Raw genomic sequence first — 19,486 nt, 5'->3', positions numbered from 1 at the left:
TATATATGTAGAAAGGAATGATAAGTTAAGAATGTTTGTGTTTGTTTGCTGTTATATATTTTTTAATTAAAAAATTAATAACAAAAGAAAAAAATAACCTCCAGGATAACCTCTCAACTCTATTGCACCATGCTGTTTTCATTACTGTGACTTTGTAATAAGTTTCGTTTTGTTTTGTTTCGTTTGCATGGGCAGGCACCGGGAAATGAACCCGGGTCTCAGTCATGGCAGGCGAGAACTCTGCCACTGAGCCCCCGTTGCCCTGTAATAAGTTTTAAGATCAGAATTTTGAGGCCTCCAACTTTATTCTTTCTTTGCAAGATAGGTTTAGCTCTTCAGTGTCCCTTACCCTTTACATATAAATTTGATTGGGTTTTCCAGTTTTTCAAAGAAGGTTGTTGGAATTTTGATTGGGATTGCATTGAATGTATAAATTACTTTAGGTAGTATTGACATCTTAATATTTAGTCTTCTAATCCATGAACAGAATGCCCTTCTATTTATTTAGGTCTTCTTTGATTTCTTTTAGCAATGTTTTATACTTTTTATGTACAAGTCATTTACATCCTTGGTTAGATTTATTCCTGCTATTTATTCTTTTAGTTGCTCTTGTGAATGGAATTCTTTCCTTGATTTCTTCTGATTGTTCATTGCTTGTATGTAGAGACACTACTAATTTTGCGGTGTTGATCTCATATTCTTCCACTTTACTGATGCATCTATTAGCTCTAGGAGCTTTGTTGTGGATTCTTCATGATTTTCTGTATAAAGGATCATGTCATCTGCAAGTAGGGAAAGTTCTACTACTACTTTATCAATTTGGACATCTTTTATTTCTTTTTCTTGCCTAATTGCTCTGGCAAGAACTTCCAGAACAGGGTTAATTATCATTGGTGATAGTGGGCATCCTTGTTGTGTTACTGATCTTAGAGGGAAAATTTTTAATCTTTCACCATTAAGTACTCTATTAACTGTGGAATTTTCAAATATGCCCTTCATCTTGTCGAAGATGTTTCCATCTATTCCTAGTGTTCTAAGTGTATTTATCAAGATGGGTGCCGGATTTTGTCAAATGCCTTTTCTGTGTCAATTGAAATGATGATGTGTTTTTTTTTTCCCTTCATTATTTTAATTTGGTGTATTACATTAATTGATTTTCTTATGTTTAACCAACCTTGCATACCAGCAATAAATCCTGATCATGGTGTATAATTATTTTAATATGCTTTTGGATTCAGTTTGTTAGTATTTTGTTGAGAATTTTTATTACTGATTCAGCCTCTTTACTAATAATTGTTTTGTCAAGATCTTCTATTTCTTCTTTAGTCAATGTAGGTCATTTATATGTTTCTAAAAATTTGTCTATTTCACCGAGGTTATCTAATTTATTGGCATGCAGTTGTCATAGTATCCTCTCATAGTCCTTTTTATTTTAGTGGGGTCAGTAATAATGTCCTAGTTTTCACTTCTGACTTCGTTATTTGTATCTTCTCTTTTTTTTTTTTTTGTCAGCGTAGCTAGAGGTTTGTCTGCTTTATTGATCTTTTCAAAGAAACAGCTTTTGATTTTGTGATTCTTTTGTTTTTTTGTTTTCTCTTTCATTTATCTTCACTCTGTTCTTTGTTATTTCCTTCTTCTGCTAACTTTGGGTTTAGTTTTTCTTCTTTTTCTAGTTCTTCCAGTTTTGAGGTTAGTTTTCTGATTTGAAGTCTCTCTTCTTTTTTAGTGTAAGCATTTAGAGCTATAAAATTCCCTCTTGGATGCACAGGTGGTTCAGTGGTAGAATGCTTGCCTTCCATGTGGGAGGCCTGGATTCGATTCCTGGACCATGCACCTAAAAAAAAAATCCCTCTTAACACTGCCTCACTTCATCCATAAGTTTTATAATGTTGTATTTTCATTTGCATTTATCTCAAGACATATCCTAATTTCACTTGTGATTTCCTCTTTAATCCATTGTTTGTTTAATTTCAGTGATGTTTATTTGTGCTTTCTTTTATTACACTTGCCAGAAAGTTGTCTATTAGATTTATTTTTTGTTAACCAACCCTCAGTTTTATTTGTCCATTCTTCTGGGTTTATTAGCTTTTATCTTTACCTTTGCTTTTAAATTTCTTAAATATCATTATGATTCTACTGTTGGTGCTTATTCTTCATGGAATAGGATAAAATTACATGTTTCTTAAACTTATTACTTCTTGAATTATGGTTTTTGGCACAGAGGGGAATATGTATCTCTCAGTGCCTTTGAAGTGTTCAATACAACCCCACATGATAACTTGGCAAATTGCTTATGTGGTAAGAGATAAGTATATGGAATGAGACTTAAAAATTATTGCTTATATTTATGAACATAAAGTGGGTGTCCCTTTAGCAGTGATTTCTGGGTACATAGAGTCCAACTGAACTCTAGTCTATGTACAACTTTTTTTTTATGGTGTACATACAACTCTTTCAAAGGATAAAATAGGTGAATTTACCTTTGTTATTCCTTTAAAGAATTAAGGGAAAACTGAAGTTCCTTCTAGCAGAGGGAGATCTAGAAATTAATTCAAAGAGAATTTCTCTATTGAAGTGTTAAATTCTAAATTGCTTTTAATCTTTTTAAAGTTGCGAGTCGTATCACAAGATGTGAAATTGAAGCTTCATGAATTGGATGAACTTTATGTCATCTTTAAGGTACTGTTGGTATTTAAGTGAAAATACTCTTTTAGCAGAATTTTATCACAAAATCCTCTTAATATATCTTTAATTATTTTGACATGTTTTTTAAAAAAACCTTCTGAAATTACTTTTTCTGGTTTAATGACTTTTCTTTATTTGCTTTTTATAGAAAGAGCTGTTTTTTTCTTATTACTGGTGCTCAAATTACCCGGTATTGACGCACCATGACCCCAGTCTGCCATATTTGGAACAGTATCAGATTGACTGCCAGCAGTTCAGAGTGTTGTATCACTTGTTGAGTCCCTGGGCTCATTCTGCAAACAGAGACTCTCTAGCTTTATGGACATTCAGATTGTTGGATGAAAACTCTGACCGCCTTATAAACTTCAAAGAATTCTCCTCTGCAATTGGTAGGATGATATCTAATAATTCTTTTTTCAAGCAAAAAATAAAAGAACCTCTAGAAATATTTAGCACTGTCTATTATCACTGGTGTAGTCATATTATATCACCCTGGATTATAGTGTCTCCAGCATTAGCAATAATCGGACCTTTTCTGTGTTTGTTGCCAAATCTAAGTAGATTGAGCTCATTTTCCCCCAAACCTCCCAGAAAAGCAAGCTATTAGATATGGATATTTTAATGGTTAAATGAAGGAAGAGACTATCACATTTTTCCCATATTCAGGTTGTGTGGATGCTTCAGAATCAATTTTCACCTATGTAAAAATCCAGCCACATGTCCTAGAAAAGTAGTAGGAAAATATCTGACAAACAGGTTGTGCCTGTAGATAGTCCACCAGTTATGTCATTTATTTCTTTGCTTCCAGACACCCCAGCATATTTCGTTAACAGAGATTTCCCTTTGAAGAACAGTCCTCTCCCCAAATAAGGCGTAAAGCCTCATTCAAAAGAAAATAGAAATCTGAGGTTGTGTAAGAGGTTATCAGCAGAAGAGCATTTTATCCCTTTGATAAAGCATATTTTACTTACACAGTTGAGGGAAAGAATACGGCTGCCTGGGTGGTGGTTTAACTGTTAGCTTAAGTAACAGAAGGTTTCTGAATTCTGATTCCTGAATAATATCTCTCTCTTAATTACTCGTGCTCCTGGAATTGGTTGAATGTACTTTGAGTATATGATTATTTACAGTTGAATTTTATTGAACAGACATAATGTACAATGGAAGTTTTACTGAGAAGCTTAAGCTGCTTTTTAAGCTGCATATTCCTCCAGGTAAGATTTTAACAGTCTATAGTGATGTATAGAAGGAGTTGATTCCATTTTAACAAGTATAGTTAGAGATATAATTCCATTTTAATAAATAAAAATTTTCAATATGATATAAGGTCATTGCTTCTTTGTGGCCCACAGATCATATTACCACTACTTTTGCTGATATATAGTGAATTTTGTTTAACAGATTTTATGTAACACATGGATTCACAAGTTTTCTTCCTATTAGTGGTTAGTTTATTTAATGAATTTGAATATTGGTATAATGTTGATGGTTGTTGTCATTAAGAGTAGAATTTAATTTTAGACAAACTGCCAAACTGGTAAAATACTATGAATTATCCATGAAAGTGAGAACAGGCAAGAAAGATGTTAAAGATTTGGAAAAAGGAGGGGAAAAAAGTAACCATTTATTGAGACTTGCTCTGTCAAGGCATTCACTTTACATGCATTCTTTTATTTAATCCTCAAAATGTCCTCAAAAGTGGTATTGTCCTTCTGATTTTGATGATGAAGATACTGAGTGTCAGAAAGATTAAATAACTTGCCAGAAATCACATAGCTAGTAAATTACATAGCCAGGATTCAAACACTGACTCCAAATCTCAGGTTTCATTCTTTTCTACCATACTGCCTCAAAATTACCACACCAGTTTGTTTAAATGTTTCCCACTGACCTTGAGAAGCTGCCTTTCCCAGATATGATCGATCCTTTGGGAAAACAGTTTTAGGCTTAAAACTAAAAAAAATACTGCAAAAGGACCTTTGGTTTTAGGTAGAGTAATTCACAAAAACAATTAGTACCTCATAAATTTTCTAAAGCTACATCTGGGTTCCGTTTAGAGTCTTCCCAGGATAACCAGGAACCCATTTTTTCACCAGACCTAGAAGCAAAAAGCCATCTTTAACCCCTTCACATGCTCAAATCACCAACACAGCATTAAAAATGAAAGATAAACTACCTAATAATTTAATTATAAAAGGAGAGTATATTGTAAAGTCAAATTACCATTAGCATGTCTAATATTGCCATCAAATACATTTTCAGAGGAGGGATGAAAAATGTTATGTACCTCTTAAAGTGCAACTAGGAAGTAAAGCAAAACTACATGTTTTCTCTGTTACTTGTATATCTAAACATAGATTCCTTGCTAAATTTAACATTTACTGCTTTTGGTTTTAAAATATAATCTAGAAAAGAATAAACAACCCAATTATAAAATAGGCAAAAGATATTAATAGGCATTTCTCTGAAGAGGAAATTCAAATGGCTAAAAAGCACCTGAAAATATGTTCATTTTCACTGACTATTACGGAAATGCAAATCAAAACCACAATGAAATATCATCTTACACATATAAGAAAGGTCACTATTAAACAAACAGGAAACTATAAGTGTTGGAGAGGATGTGGAGAATGGGAGCACTTGCTCACTGCTGGGGAATGTAAAGTGGTACAGCCACTGTGAAAGAGAGTTTGGCAGTTTCTCAGAAAACTGAGTTGCCCTATGACCTGGCAATTCTGCTGCTCTGTTTATACCCAGAAGATCTGAAAGCAGGGACACAAGCAGACATTTGCACACTGATGTTCATAGCAGCATTATTCACAATTGCCAAAAGATGAAAACAGTCTAAGTGTCCATCAATAGATAAGTAGATAAACAAACTTTGGTATATGTATACGATGGAAACAGTCCAAGTGTCCATCAATAGGTAAGTAAATAAACTTTGGTATATGTATACGATGGAATATAATGCAGCACTAAGAAGGAATGAGGTCTTGAAGCATGCAACAGCATGGATGAGACTTGAGGATATAATACTGAGTGAAATAAGTCAAACACAAAAGGACAGATTTTGTATGATTTCACTAATATATACTAACTAGAATATGTAAATTCAGAATCTTAAAATATAGAATATAGGCTACCTAGAGATAGACAGAAGCTAGAGAAGGGGGAGTGGTTATCTATTATGTACAGAATTTTTAATGAGGTTGAACTTAAGTGTTTTGAAATGGATAGAGGTGAGGGTAGCTCATTATTGGGATTATAAGTAATAATGCTGTATTGTAGGTGAATTTGGTTGAAAGGGGTTATTTGGAGTCTTGTATGTCACCAATTAACACTACAAAGATAAATAAATTCTTGCATGAACTAATACAAATGTATGACCCTTGTACAAAGAGTTAATAATAGAATGGTATGTGGGAAAAAATTACCTGTTGCAAACTACGGACTATACTTAACAGTAATAACTTAATATTCTTTCAACAACAGTAACAGGTGTATCAAACCAATACTAGGGGCCAATAATACAAGGGAATAAGGGATATGGCACATTTTGGGTTTTCTTTTGTGTCTATCTGATATTTTTCTTTTTGGAGCGATGGAAATGGTCTAAAATTGATTGTGATGATTGCACAACTAGGTGATGATAACTGTGAGGCATTGATTGTACACTATGGATGGAATATATGATATGTGAATATATCTCAATAAAATCTGCAGATTATATATTTGTGTGTGTGTATATATATATATATATATATATATAATCTAGAAAGTTATTGTAGTTCCTCATTTTCTTGTTAAAGAAGTTGTTTAAATGATTGAGGTCACATTTCCAGAAATTTTCAAATGCTAGATTTTCTTATTTCAGCAAGTAATGGCTCTTGGAAAACTATTAAAAAGCACCTAGGATAAATAACATAACTAAAGTGACCAAGTATTTGTTATTTGCTATACAGTAGAGTAGACTACTTCCACATCTCTTCACATAAGACTGCCTTACACAGATACCATTTGTTTAACCTCATACCCCCAGATTTACCTGACCCAATATAGATCCCATCTCTGTCCCTCATTATTAGTAAATGTGATTTAGATTATCTGTTTTCAGCTTATACTGATGTGAAATCTCAGGACCCTTCAAAAGGAGATGACCTTTCCGAGGAAGAATTACTCTATTTCAGTCAGCTCCATGGTAAATATCTGTTTAAAAGCTTATCTTTGTTGATGATTAGTCTCTCATAGCGATTTTCCTGGCTGAGATATTCTTTATCCACCTACAACTAATAAATTTCAGTTAATAATGCCTTATACTTCTTTTATCCTACCTAGAACACTGCTGAGTACATGCTAAGTACCCCATAAATATTTGATTAATCAGACTGCATTTGAGGAGTTTGATTTATAGAATTTCTTCCTTACTAGAAAATGAAAATGTAATTTGCTTCTACTTATGTTGCAAAAATTTCTATAATATGTCAGCCCATTTTCATGTTTTGTTAAATTACAATGAAGACAATAGACTCTTTGATGATTGAATTGTAGCTATTATTCAGTGAATACTTATTATAAATTACTGTGGATGTAGGAGACAGAGGTGAATCTATCCCCAAGGCTTAATTTGGAAGTGATAAGAGCTTATTTTTGAGTCTTTTGCTTCATTTAAAAAAAATGCAATGTCTTGTAGAGATGAATCCCAAGTAGTGTATGTCTGTGTTTACTATATATTAAAGTATTGAAACATTGTTTGAAGAAACATTACAAATCATCAAGTCAAGTCTCTTAAGTTTATAGAGAAGGGCCCTGAGACCCAGAGAGGAGAAGTTAAACAATGAGTTATACCAAAACCAGGTCAAGAAGCCCAGACTTCTGACTACCTCTGTGCTGTTTTATTTTTTCTTTTCTTTTTTCCTGATCATAAAAGTAATACAGTTTAATTTGAGGGGCGACCAAAGAAGAAAATATCACACATCAATAAACTATAATATTTGGCATACTTCCTTCTCAGACTTTTTATATGAATTTTTCCAGTGCTCATTTTATTAGGAAAGTTCCTAAATAATTTATGTTCTAATGATGGGAAATCATTTCAGCTAAAATTGGTTTGCTGAATTAAAAAAGTAACATGTTTATAAGTATTTATATAGAATATTATATTAATGTCCAAAGTTATTGTTAAATATCTTGCATAATGAAGTTGTCCTCTTTTTCTCTAGTTTCCATGCCTGCAAATGAGAAGGAAGAAAAATCAGTAAAAAACATTCCTGAAAAAGGTACTGTGATCTTGGAATATTATTTAGCTTATTAAGTTATTGTTTTATAAATTAGATTAACTACACAGGGGAAAATGTAGATTCCCTTTAAAGTCTATTGATTTGTCCTAAGAGTTTTTCCAGGTCCATTATGTCAGTGTAGCAATTTATTTTTTCTTCTTTTGATATTTAAGCCTCAGAAGTTGTAGAAAATATATTTGACCCATATTCAATTTTATTAGTTGATACTTATTTTTAATTATAACAATAATTAAATAACCCTTATAAAAGAAATTCAAACAGTACAGAAATACTCATAACCCTCTTTCAACCCCACCCTGAGGTAAATGCTACAAACATTTTGGTGTATATCCTCTCAGACTTGTGTCTATGCATACACAAACATATTAACGTTTCTCTTTAAAAATAGAATCATTCTATAAATATTATTGTACAGTTTGCTTTTTTGATTTTGCAGTATATCACGGACATGTTTTCATGTCAGCATGTTTGGATCTGCTTCATCCTTTTTAATGGATACAGAGTATTACATTGTTTAGAAATAAATACTAAATAATTTATTTAGTATGCCATAATTTATGTCAATTACAAGCCCTATAGTGATGGACATTTAGATTGTTTTAAGTATTTTTATTGCAAACCTGCAGCAAATATTTATATATGTATATAAGGATACTTTATATTTGTTTAGGATAGGATAGAGTCATAGAAGTGTGGGAATGCTGGACACACATAATATTTAGCACATTATGAACCTGTAATATTTTGATAGCGACTATCAAATTGCTCTCCAAAAGTCCATCATTTAAAAAATATTTAGTTAAAGCATTATTAATTGCTGAGGATCTATTTAATATGGCAAATTCCCCATTTCATTCAGCGTTTCTGCCCAGTTTTCCAGGGGATCCTAAATAATAAATTCATACCAGCAGCATCTCCATTGAACTGTTTTAAGGAATGAATAAGTAGGGTTTTCAACTTTTGAAAAAGAGCTACTTTAGATCACTGTGGTATTTATATATTAAGACTATCTTATAGAGGCTGTTCTAAACTTTTTAGTATACATGAGAATGTCTACATGAAATTGCATGCTTTCTCCCGCTTTCCTCACACCTTCCCTATTCTTCAGCCTTCCCAAAGAAAAACTTTTAGTCTAAATGGAAATAGAGAAAGTATTCTGAGATCCAGTGGGTTAAATAAAAGGTAATTCAGGTTACTGCCTGGATTTTAAGATTATGGAATCTTATATATCATGGAAATTTGTTTTAATCATAATTATACTTTTTGTGATTTGGGAGAATATAATGGGATGTTCATTATAAAATGGTTTTATTCCCTTCACTCAGGCAAAGGAAGAGTTGATATTCAAGCATATCTAAGTCAGTGGCAGAATGAGCTTTTCAAAAAAGAAGAAAACATTAAGGATTTACCAAGAATGAATCAGGTATAGTATTTTCAAGGAGAAAAATCTAGCATCTAATTTCTTGGTATGAATTTCGGTGTATACAACTGTAAAACAACTAACATTCTATTATAAAAATAGTTGCATAATCTACCTATGCGTCATCTCTAAGTTTTAGATGAGCACAGATGAGTGGGAGCAAATTTTTTAATGATATTTTACTTTGAACACTTAAATGCATATAATGTTGCAGTATAGTTCCTCTGCCATGATATTTTTATCTATGAAAATGTTTGTATAACATATAGTTCAGTGCCTTCATTTCTAGCTTTGTTGGAAATACTCATTTATTCAGGAAGCATTTTTTAATTCCTACTAAATGCCAAGCCCAATGCTAGCAAATGTGAATAAAAATAACTAAGATAGGTCCTACCCTGATTGCTAATGATCTTGTATTTAAATCTACTCAATCAATACTAGTAATACTGTTGACACAATTCTAAATTTATCACTTTCTTACATACTATGTGGTCAGAATATGACCTTTTTATTTTTCTTAATTCAAATCCAGTTGGAGCACATACTGAGGATCTCCACAACTTTATAATAATTGGAAGTATTTCTCAATGGACAAAGAAGCACCTTTAGAAAATAGTCACTATAATGCATTTTTCTAAAATTATTATAAATGAACAATACTATAGACTAAGAAAGGGAAGTAAAACTAAAAGTTTGTTACAATATAGTTTTTAAAAGTAGATCCTTTGAATGTGTTTTTTATTTACAGGTAAATTTTTCTGATAGGATGATTAACTTATAGTACTCGTGTTGATTGATATTGTTTTTTTTTTTTTTTTTTTGAGTGCAAGGTCTGGGAATCGAACCCAGGTCTCCTGCATGCAGGACAAGCATTCTGCTCAGTATTGCTTTTTTATATTGATAAAATGCCCCCAAAATATGTTCTAGAAATGTTTATGAATTATCTAGGAGCTATTAGCAAACAAACCAGTTTCTCTCTCCATTTGGGTCCCACCTTATCCTTTAAAGAGAAACATATCCAAATAGGCTCTTTAGGGATCTACCTTGTACTACTTGATAGGTCCCCAAAGTCATTCTTCCTTTCAGTAGTTTAGCTGAGCTGTTTACTCTAGCCCTTTGGGGAGATTAGGTGGAACTCATTCATCAATCTTTCATTAGGATTAGTTAATGGAAAAATTAATTTCATGTAGGGAAATATAGGAATGTGCATAATTAACAGTACCATTATGCACCTGCCAGGTAAACTGTTCAGGAATTTGTCATCCTAAATATAATGTGCAATAAGTGAAAGGACTTACATGAAATACTCTTCCATGGGTCATACCCATCTTTCTAGAGCCAAGATTTATTTGAGGATTAGTTCCCATTTTTTATAACTTCTAAGATGAAGGCTATGTAGTTCAAATTCTATATAGGTGACCACTCACTTCTAAGTTCTCTTTATATTTGCTAATATAATATTCAAATGTGATATTTCCAACTTGTGTCTTCTAGTCTCAATTTATGCAGTTTTCAAAGACCCTATATAACTTATTTCATGGAGACCCTGAAGAAGAGTCATTGTATCAAGCCATTGCTGTTGTAACCAGCCTCTTGCTCAGGATGGAAGAAGTTGGAAGGAAACTACATAGTCCTATATCGTCAGCCAAAGAATTCTCTGATACTGACTGTGCTTCTGGAGGACCCAGTACGGTGAAAACAGAGAGCCACTTGGAGGAGAAAGATCCTTCCTCTCTCAAGAAGGAACCTCAGTGGTCATTTGCATTTGAACAGATTCTTGCATCTTTGTTGAATGAACCAGCATTGGTGAAGTTTTTTGAGAAACCCATAGATGTAAAAGCCAAGCTAGAAAATGCAAAAACTTCTCAGTTGAGGTCTAGAACCAGTATGTAAATCTCTTAACAGGGATTGACAAGATTCCTATGACTGTCAGTTTGATTCCTGGGAGTAGGGCTCAGGGATTTACCTTTACTTTCTTACCAATGTGTTTGAAGGAGAAAAAAGAGAGAGAGAGAGAGATTCTGAAGCATAATGAATTTTGCCTTTGTAATCTCAGATTTTGATATTCTCAAATACAAATGCACTTTTTACATTTCACGAGATGCATTATCAGGGGAGAATGCTAAATGTTACCACCAGAGGGCACTACCATATCACTTTTAATAAGAAAATTACTAGCTTATGCTGCTATTTACATGTGAATTCCTGATGATTTTGAAAAGATGTGTTTGAGTATTAATGATGCTGATACATCATATTGATAAACCCTACATTCCAGATTGCCTCAGTCCTATGAGAATGCTTTAGAAAACTGGGCTCTTAGATCAATAGCCTTAATTATCTGGAAGGTTAGCATGTGGAGGCCTAACTGAAAAATTAACTAGTCTAATAAGAAATGATTTTATTAGTTATCTTCTGTATTCTCCCTGCCTGGAGGAGTTCAGAAGCTTCTAACTTCTGCTTATATCTCTGTTACTGATTTTTAAAAAATAACAAGATTATAAACTTTGGGCTGATATAAGGAAAAACAGTTTTGGATTTGGATTTAAGATTGGATAAAACCAATCTTAAAAGGAGTCTTATCAGAACGGTTAAGAAATAGTTCAGTTAAGTGTATGGGGTCTCTTATTAGGCTGAGAAATTACTTGGGATTCTTCTGAGCACTGCTCTTTGTGACATTTGCCTCTAGCTTCAAGTTGAATTTTCACCTCTCTTGTTTTAAGTTACATTAGATAATAAAGAATAGTTATACTAAGACTGAATTAATCAGTCTGGCAAGTTCATAAAGTATACTTGTATGTAATGATTGTCAAGGTAATATAGAATTGCCAGCCTCTAATTTTAAAGTTTGACTATCTCATTTAAATGTGTAACTGCTATTTACTCTATGCTGCTTATATTTCAATCATTACAATGGAATCCATTTAGAGATAATAGACTTTGTTAGCACCTTTAAGAAAAAACAACAATGAGCAAACTATACCTGTCTTATCTTCTCTGCTGTCTCTGGCAAGAACAACTTGACTTAGGAAATTTGGGGGAAGGTCTTCCATTTGAGTTATCTTTCTTCACAAAAGATTTTGGTTTTAAGCTCTGAAACTTTTCTAAATGTGAAATAATGAAAAGGCAAATATCCTTCAGAGTGACCCTTCAGAGTGACTCCTCCCCTTCTGGGAAGGAGTTGTTATAGTCAAGAGTCCAGTGTGAACAAGGCCTCATATAGAGGGTTTACTAACCATCAAATATATTCTTTTCAGAAATCTTCAAGAATTCTTGAGTTGACCTTTTGAAAAATTTCATAAATCAGGTTTGGCCAAACATTTTACTAGTGTCTTAAAATTGTTTTCTCTGGGTGGGCCACGGTGGCTCAGTAGGCAAGAATGCTTGCCTGCCATGCCAGAGGACCCGGGTTCGATTCCCGGTGCCTGCCCATGTTAAAAAAAAAAAAAATTGTTTTCTCTGCCTTGTCTTTTTTATGAAATTACCAGTAATAGAGATTGTTGGTACATAAATATCTATGTCTTTTCTTAAAAATAATTTTCTGAAATACGTCTAAATTTTAGACCTTAGTTAATATTTTATATGAAAACTATCACACAGAAATTTTGATCTGTAATAATTGATAAATGCAGTTATTGATAAATTATTCTGTGATAGCTCCAGGAAGAAACAAGGCTTCATGTTTATATGTGAAAACACTACTGTACATACTTCATTGACTATTTTGTCAATTGTATTTCCAAAAAAAAAGATAATTTCTTAAGAACATATGTGAATATATTTGATATGATTAAAAAGTCAGAACATTGAAAATTACTAAGTATTATATTTAAGCCTAGATTAATTTAAGTTTATAACTTAAAGAAAGTTTATCAGTTACAAACATATTATAAATGCAAGTTTAAAAGAAATTTATTTTATGAATCTGCAAGACAAGCTGAACATACAATTTTATAGCTGCTGCCATGTTAAGAAAATGGGTTGTTCTTAATATTAAAAATCTTATGTTGTTGTGTCCAGCTGAACCTCTGCATTATATGTTTTATATCAGATTAAATACATGAGATGACTTTATTTGTCTTTATAAAAATAAATATATAAACCGATTAAATGAAAAATGAAGAATTGTTTACTTAAGATAATATCATTTACTACAATATATTTTTATTTACATTTAAGTCAGATATCACTTGAGGATTTCCCTCCTGAATCAATAAGGGTTCAGCTGCAGAAAACAGAATTCATTCTAGTTTAGGCTGAGAAGAATTTATTATAGGATATTAAATGGCTTACAGAATTTCCAGGAGGATTAAACCTAAATTGAAACTTCAGGGAGAATTTCCAGCGCCACACACCAGAACCAGGACCCCAAGAGAGCTGATAACTGTTCTAAAATTTGAAAACTGCTAACTTCTACTACAATGAGAAGCCAACACTACTGCTGCTGCGCCCAGAACCATGTTCTGCCCTCTATGATTTGCACTAGAAAATAGATGCCATGCACTCTGCCTCTCAACAACCACAAGCTCATAACTAAATTATAATAGAACAATGAATCATCTTCATAACCATTTTTACCAGCAGAAATGGCAGAAGCATAACCTCCACTCCCTTTTTGCCATTCAAATCTCACATGAATGTATTTCTTTAACTTATAATGTATGTAGAATCCTAGTTGCTGGGAAATGTCATTTTAACTTTCTAGCTTCTGCAGTACAGGAAGGTACACTAGGAAGATGGAGTGCACATTGATCACTGTATTCATTTTCTATTACTGCATAACAGATTACCACTAACATACATTTATCAATCACAGTTTCAGTGGATCAAGAGTCTGGGCTCAGCTTAACTGCATCCTCTACTTAGGGTCTCACAAGGCTGTAAACTGTCGCCCAGGCTGGTTCTCATTTAGAGACTTGACAGGGGAAGAATCCAGTTCTGAGAAGATTTAGGCTATTGCAGAATTTATTTCATTGTGGTTTTAGGACTGGGAGCCCTGGCTTCTTCTGTAGGCTGCATGCAGTTCCTCACCATGTGGGCTTCTACAAAATGGCAAGCAAGGTCTGCTAGCAAGACATTGTCTTATATAATCTAATATTTACAGTAGTGATATCCCATCCCCTTTGCCGTATTCTGTGGGTTAGACCCAAGTCACAAGTCACACCTACACTCAAGGGGAGAGGATACACAAAGGTATGAACACCGGAAGGTGGGGTTCATGGGGGCACACTTGAGAGTCTAAAAGTCTATTCTCTACAAGGACATCAGCAAGTGATGGTCACTCCTAATTCAGTCTCAATCCCTTCTTAATATCCTGTAGCATGTGAACTGAATTATAAAGTTAATTATCATCAACACACATTATATAAAGCAATAGGGGAAAGGTAGGGAAGTAAATCACATATAAATATGGACCCAAAAGAGAAAGAGACCATGGGTAGCTTACTGAAGTAACAGCCCTCATATCTGCAATTGGTCGTGAGGCCACAGTGGTGTTTTTTTTTTAATTATCATACAAAACAGTTTACTTTTTTGGTGTACACAGCTATGAATTTTAACACATATTTGTGTAACCACCACCACGTTAGGACACAGAACAGTTCTATTACCCCCCAAAAACTCCCTTATATTGCTTTAAAATCACACAATCTCCACCACCTTATCAAGTGTTGATCAGTTCTCCATTATTGTAGTTTTGACTTTTTGAGAATGCCATATAATTGAAAACATACAATATGTAACTTTTGAGGCTGGCTTCTTTCATTAATCACAATGCCTTTGAAATTCATCCAAGATGTTTCCTGTCTCAATTGCAGAATAATATTCCATCATATGGATGTACCACTGTTTGTTTATCTATATTCACCCTTTAAAGGGCATTTTGGGTTGTTTCTGGTTGGGGTCATTTTAAATACAGCTGCAATAAATATTGGTGTACAGGTTTCTAAGTGAAATCCTAGGTTACAATTACATTCTCCAGGAATGGGATTCCTAGATAATATGGGGAGTAAATGTTTAAATTTGTAAGAAACTGACAAACCATTTTCCAAAGTAAATGTACCATTCTAAATTTGACCCAGTACTGTATGAGGGTTCTGGTTGCTCCACATCATTCCCATAATTGGTATGTCAGCACGTTTTGTTTTGATTTTGCCTTCTATTAAGTATGTAGTGATATCTCATGGTTTTAATTTGCATTTCCCTAACAACTAGCTAATGATGTTGAACATCTTTTTTTTTTATGTTTTTTATTTATTTTTTAACATAGGCAGGCACCGGGAATTGAACCCGGGTCCTCTGGCATAGCAGGCAAGCATTCTTGCCTGCTGAGCCACCGTGGCCCGCCCTGAACATCTTTTTATATGCTTATTTACCATCCTTATATACTCTTTGGTGAAGTTTCCAGGTCATTTGCCCATTTTTAAATTGAGTTGTTTGTTTTCCTATTGATGAGTTCTGAAATTTCCTTACATATTCTGGATACAAGTCCTTGGTTGGATATATGATTTACAAATAATTTTTACAGTCTTGAGCTTATTTTTTTCCCATTATCTTAACAATGTCTTTCAGAAGACAAGTTTTTAATTTGATGAAGTCAGTTATTTTTTCTTGTATAGGTCATGCTTTTGTTGTCATGTCTAAGTACCCTTTGCCTAATTCAGGCCACAGAGATATTATCCCATTTTTTTTCTAAATTTTGTATAGTTTTAAATTTTACATTTAATTTTTTTATAAGCTGCAGGGTTTAGTTTAGTATTCATTTTCTTTTTTACATATGGCTATCCAAGCATTCCAACAGCATTTATTGAAAATACTATCCTTTCTTCATTGAACTGCTTTTGCATTTCTGTCAAAATTCAAATGACTGTTTTACAACTGAGTAATATTCCATTGTGTGTATATACCACATTTTGTTTTTGTGAGGATCTGTTTCTAGGCTCTCTTTTATGTTCTATTACCTATGTGTCTACCTCTTCACCAATACAGCATTGTCTCGATTACTAGAGCTTTAAAGTAGGTATTAAAATCAGCTTAATTTCTCCAGCATTGTTCTTCATTTGCAAAATTGTGTTCTTATTCAAGTTTCTTTGCCTTTCTATATAAATTTTAGAATCGATATATTTTGATTTGTAAGGTTCCTCTAGTATCGTTTCCCTACTGTCTAAAGAACTTCCTTTAGCAATTCTGCTGACTATGAACTGTATTGGTTTTTTTCATCTGAGAATGTTATTACTTATTTTATTTTATTTCACCTTCATTCTCGAACGATATTTTCACTGGATATAGAATTTTATTCTGAATTCACAGTATTTTACTGTCAGCACTTGAATAATGTTGTTCCACCTCCTTCTGGCCTGCATAGTTTCTGCAATCATTCAAATTGTTGTTTCCCTATTGGTAATGCGTTACTTTTCTCTTTATGCTTTCAAGGTTTTTTCTTTGCCTTTAGTTTTCAACAGTTTGACCTTTTACAATTATTTTCTGTTGCAGCAGCATATATACAACTCAAAATTCCCATTTTAACCACTTTCAAGTATACAACTCAGTACTATTAATTACATTCACAATATTGTGCTACCACCAATAATATCCATTACCCGACTTTTTTTTTTTAACTTTTTTGTTGTGTAGTATAACATATATACAAGGCAAAGAAATAAAAAAAAGCAATAGTTTTCAAAGCACTCTTCAACAAATAGTTACAAGACAGATTCCAGAGGTTGTCGTGGGCTATCATACAATTCTTTCAGATTTTTCCTTCTAGCTGCTCCAGAATACAGAAGGCTAGAAGGCTTAAATATTTTTTTATCATCACAATCGACTTTTTTTCCTTCTTTTTTCTGAAAAATAACATATATACAAAAAAAGCAATAAATTTCAAAGCACAGCACCACAATCTGTTGTAAAACAGATTTCAGAGTTTGACATGAGTTATGGTTTCACAATGTCAGGTTTTTACTTTAGCTGCTCTAAAATACTAAAGATAAAAGAGATATCAATTTACTGATTCAGCATTCATATTCATTTGTTAAATCTTATCTTCACTATATAATTCCACCATCACATTTCATCTTTCCATCCCTCCCTTTAGGGGTGTTTGGGCTATGGCCATTCTAAATTTTTCATATTAGAAGGGTCTATCACTAATAAGAGGTAGGGAGATGGAACTATGTGATCTTCTGGAAAGGCTGGGGCCTCTAGGTTTCAGGACTTAACTGGACCAGGGACCCATCTGGAGGTTGTAGGTTTCTGGAAAGTTACTCTAGTGCCTAGAACTCTTGTGGGATCTTATATATTGCCCAAGGTGTTCTTTAGGATTGGCTGGAATGGTCCTGGTTGGGCATTGGCACGTCATGATGGGCAGCAAGGTCTAACTCTAGATTGTGTAAGAGCAACCTCCAGAGTAGCCTCTCGACTCTATTTGAATTCTCTCTGCCACTGATACTTTATTAATTACACTTCTTTTCCCCCTTTTGTCAGGACAGAATTGTTGATCCCACAGTACCAGGTCTGGATTCATCCCTGGTGGTCATCTCCCATGTCGCCAAAGAGACTTTCACCCTTTGATGCCATGTCCCACATAGGGGGGAGGGCAATGATTTCACTTGCAGAGTTGGTCTTAGAGAGACTGAGGCCACATCTGAGCAACAACAGAGATCCTTCAGAAGTAACTCTTAGGCATGCCTATAGGTAGTCTAAGCTTCTCCACTAATTACATAAGCTTCACAAGAGTAAGCCTCATGATTGGAGGTATGGTCTATTGATTTGAGTGTCCCTAAAGTTTGACGTAGTATCAGAGGATTTCCTGATGGTGAGGTTTAATAGTTCCATATTCTTTCTCCCCTTCCTCAGGGGACTTTGCCAATACTTTCTGATTATCTGCTTAATATACTCTAGGATGTATCCAGGGATTACAATAATCTGTATAGAATTAAAAGACCTCTTTCTTATTCTGTGCTCCCTGTGGTTCAGTTGTTCAAATGATTTATACAGTAGGTTGAATTAGATTATTCACTATAGAAAATTTCAGTTCCAGACCAACTAAATCTTCCTTCCATTGGTCTGAAAGAGTATATGTGGTTGTAAAATATAGACATTGTCTTCTTTACCCCTGTGTTCTGAATTACTTTAACCCCAACCTGTTTGGCTTCATTCTTATCCCTAAATATCAGATTATATATATATATATATATATATATAGATAGATAGATAGATAGATAGATAGATACATAGATACATAGATACATAGATACATAGATAGATACATAGATAGATACATAGATAGATATAGATATATATATAGAAATAGATATAGATATATATGAACAGCCTCTCAAAATCCAGAGATAATAATCACACCTCCGGACTAAATGTTTCTGCTACAAAAGCTTACAATCTGGGCCCCTGTTTTCTTATAAGCATTTCCTAAAGGAGCCCATACCATTCTTGCTCTTTTGTCTCTGGCTTATTTTGCCTCACCAAGTGTCCCACATGTTCATTCACATTGTTTTATGCCTCACGACTTTGTTCCTTTTTGTAGCAGCACAACCTTCGTTCATATGTATACACCATCATTTGCCAATCTACTTCTCAATCAGTGGACCATAGATTTAGTGGTCTTTTTCTGCACTCTCGATTTGATTCCATTGGTTAATGCTTCTATCTTTATGCCAGTACCATGCTGTTTTAACCACTGTGGCTTTACAATAGGTTTTATAGTCAGGAAGTGTTAATCCTCCCAGTTCGTTTTTCTTTTTTAGGATGTTTTTAACTACTCATGTTCTCTTTCCCTTCCAGATGAATTTGGTAAGTAATTTTTCCAAGTCTTCAAAATAGTTTTTTGGAATATTGATTGGTGCTGTGTTGAATCTGTAGATCAAGTTCAGGAGAATTTGCATCTTAATTATATTTAATCTTTCTATCCATGAACAAGGAATGTCTTTCCACCTATTTAGATCTCCTTTGATTTCTTTTAGCAATGTTATGTAGTTTTTGGCGTACAAGTCCTTTACATCCTTAGTTAAGTACTTTCCTAAGTACTTGATTCTTTTAGCTGTTCTTTTGAATGGAATTTTTTCCTTAA

At 33.5% G+C, this 19,486-nt stretch overlaps 1 protein-coding gene across 1 annotated transcript in view; it reads left to right on the top strand.

Moving 5' to 3' along the window:
• TBC1D8B (TBC1 domain family member 8B) overlaps positions 1-13,503 on the top strand; it is a 93,956-nt gene extending 80,453 nt beyond the window's left edge. The window contains exons 15-21 of the mRNA XM_077145929.1: positions 2,611-2,679; positions 2,834-3,074; positions 3,834-3,899; positions 6,800-6,883; positions 7,905-7,961; positions 9,308-9,405; positions 10,897-13,503. Of these exons, the coding sequence (XP_077002044.1) occupies positions 2,611-2,679; positions 2,834-3,074; positions 3,834-3,899; positions 6,800-6,883; positions 7,905-7,961; positions 9,308-9,405; positions 10,897-11,295 (1,014 nt within the window). The 3' untranslated portion in view covers positions 11,296-13,503. The remainder of the gene's footprint in view (positions 1-2,610; positions 2,680-2,833; positions 3,075-3,833; positions 3,900-6,799; positions 6,884-7,904; positions 7,962-9,307; positions 9,406-10,896) is intronic.
• Positions 13,504-19,486: the final 5,983 nt, after the last annotated feature.

The sequence above is a fragment of the Tamandua tetradactyla genome, chromosome X (assembly GCF_023851605.1).
Source record: "Tamandua tetradactyla isolate mTamTet1 chromosome X, mTamTet1.pri, whole genome shotgun sequence".
Lineage (NCBI taxonomy): Eukaryota > Metazoa > Chordata > Mammalia > Pilosa > Myrmecophagidae > Tamandua > Tamandua tetradactyla.
Note: the sequence above shows the minus strand (reverse complement) of the source record. Positions and strands in the feature narration are given on the sequence as shown.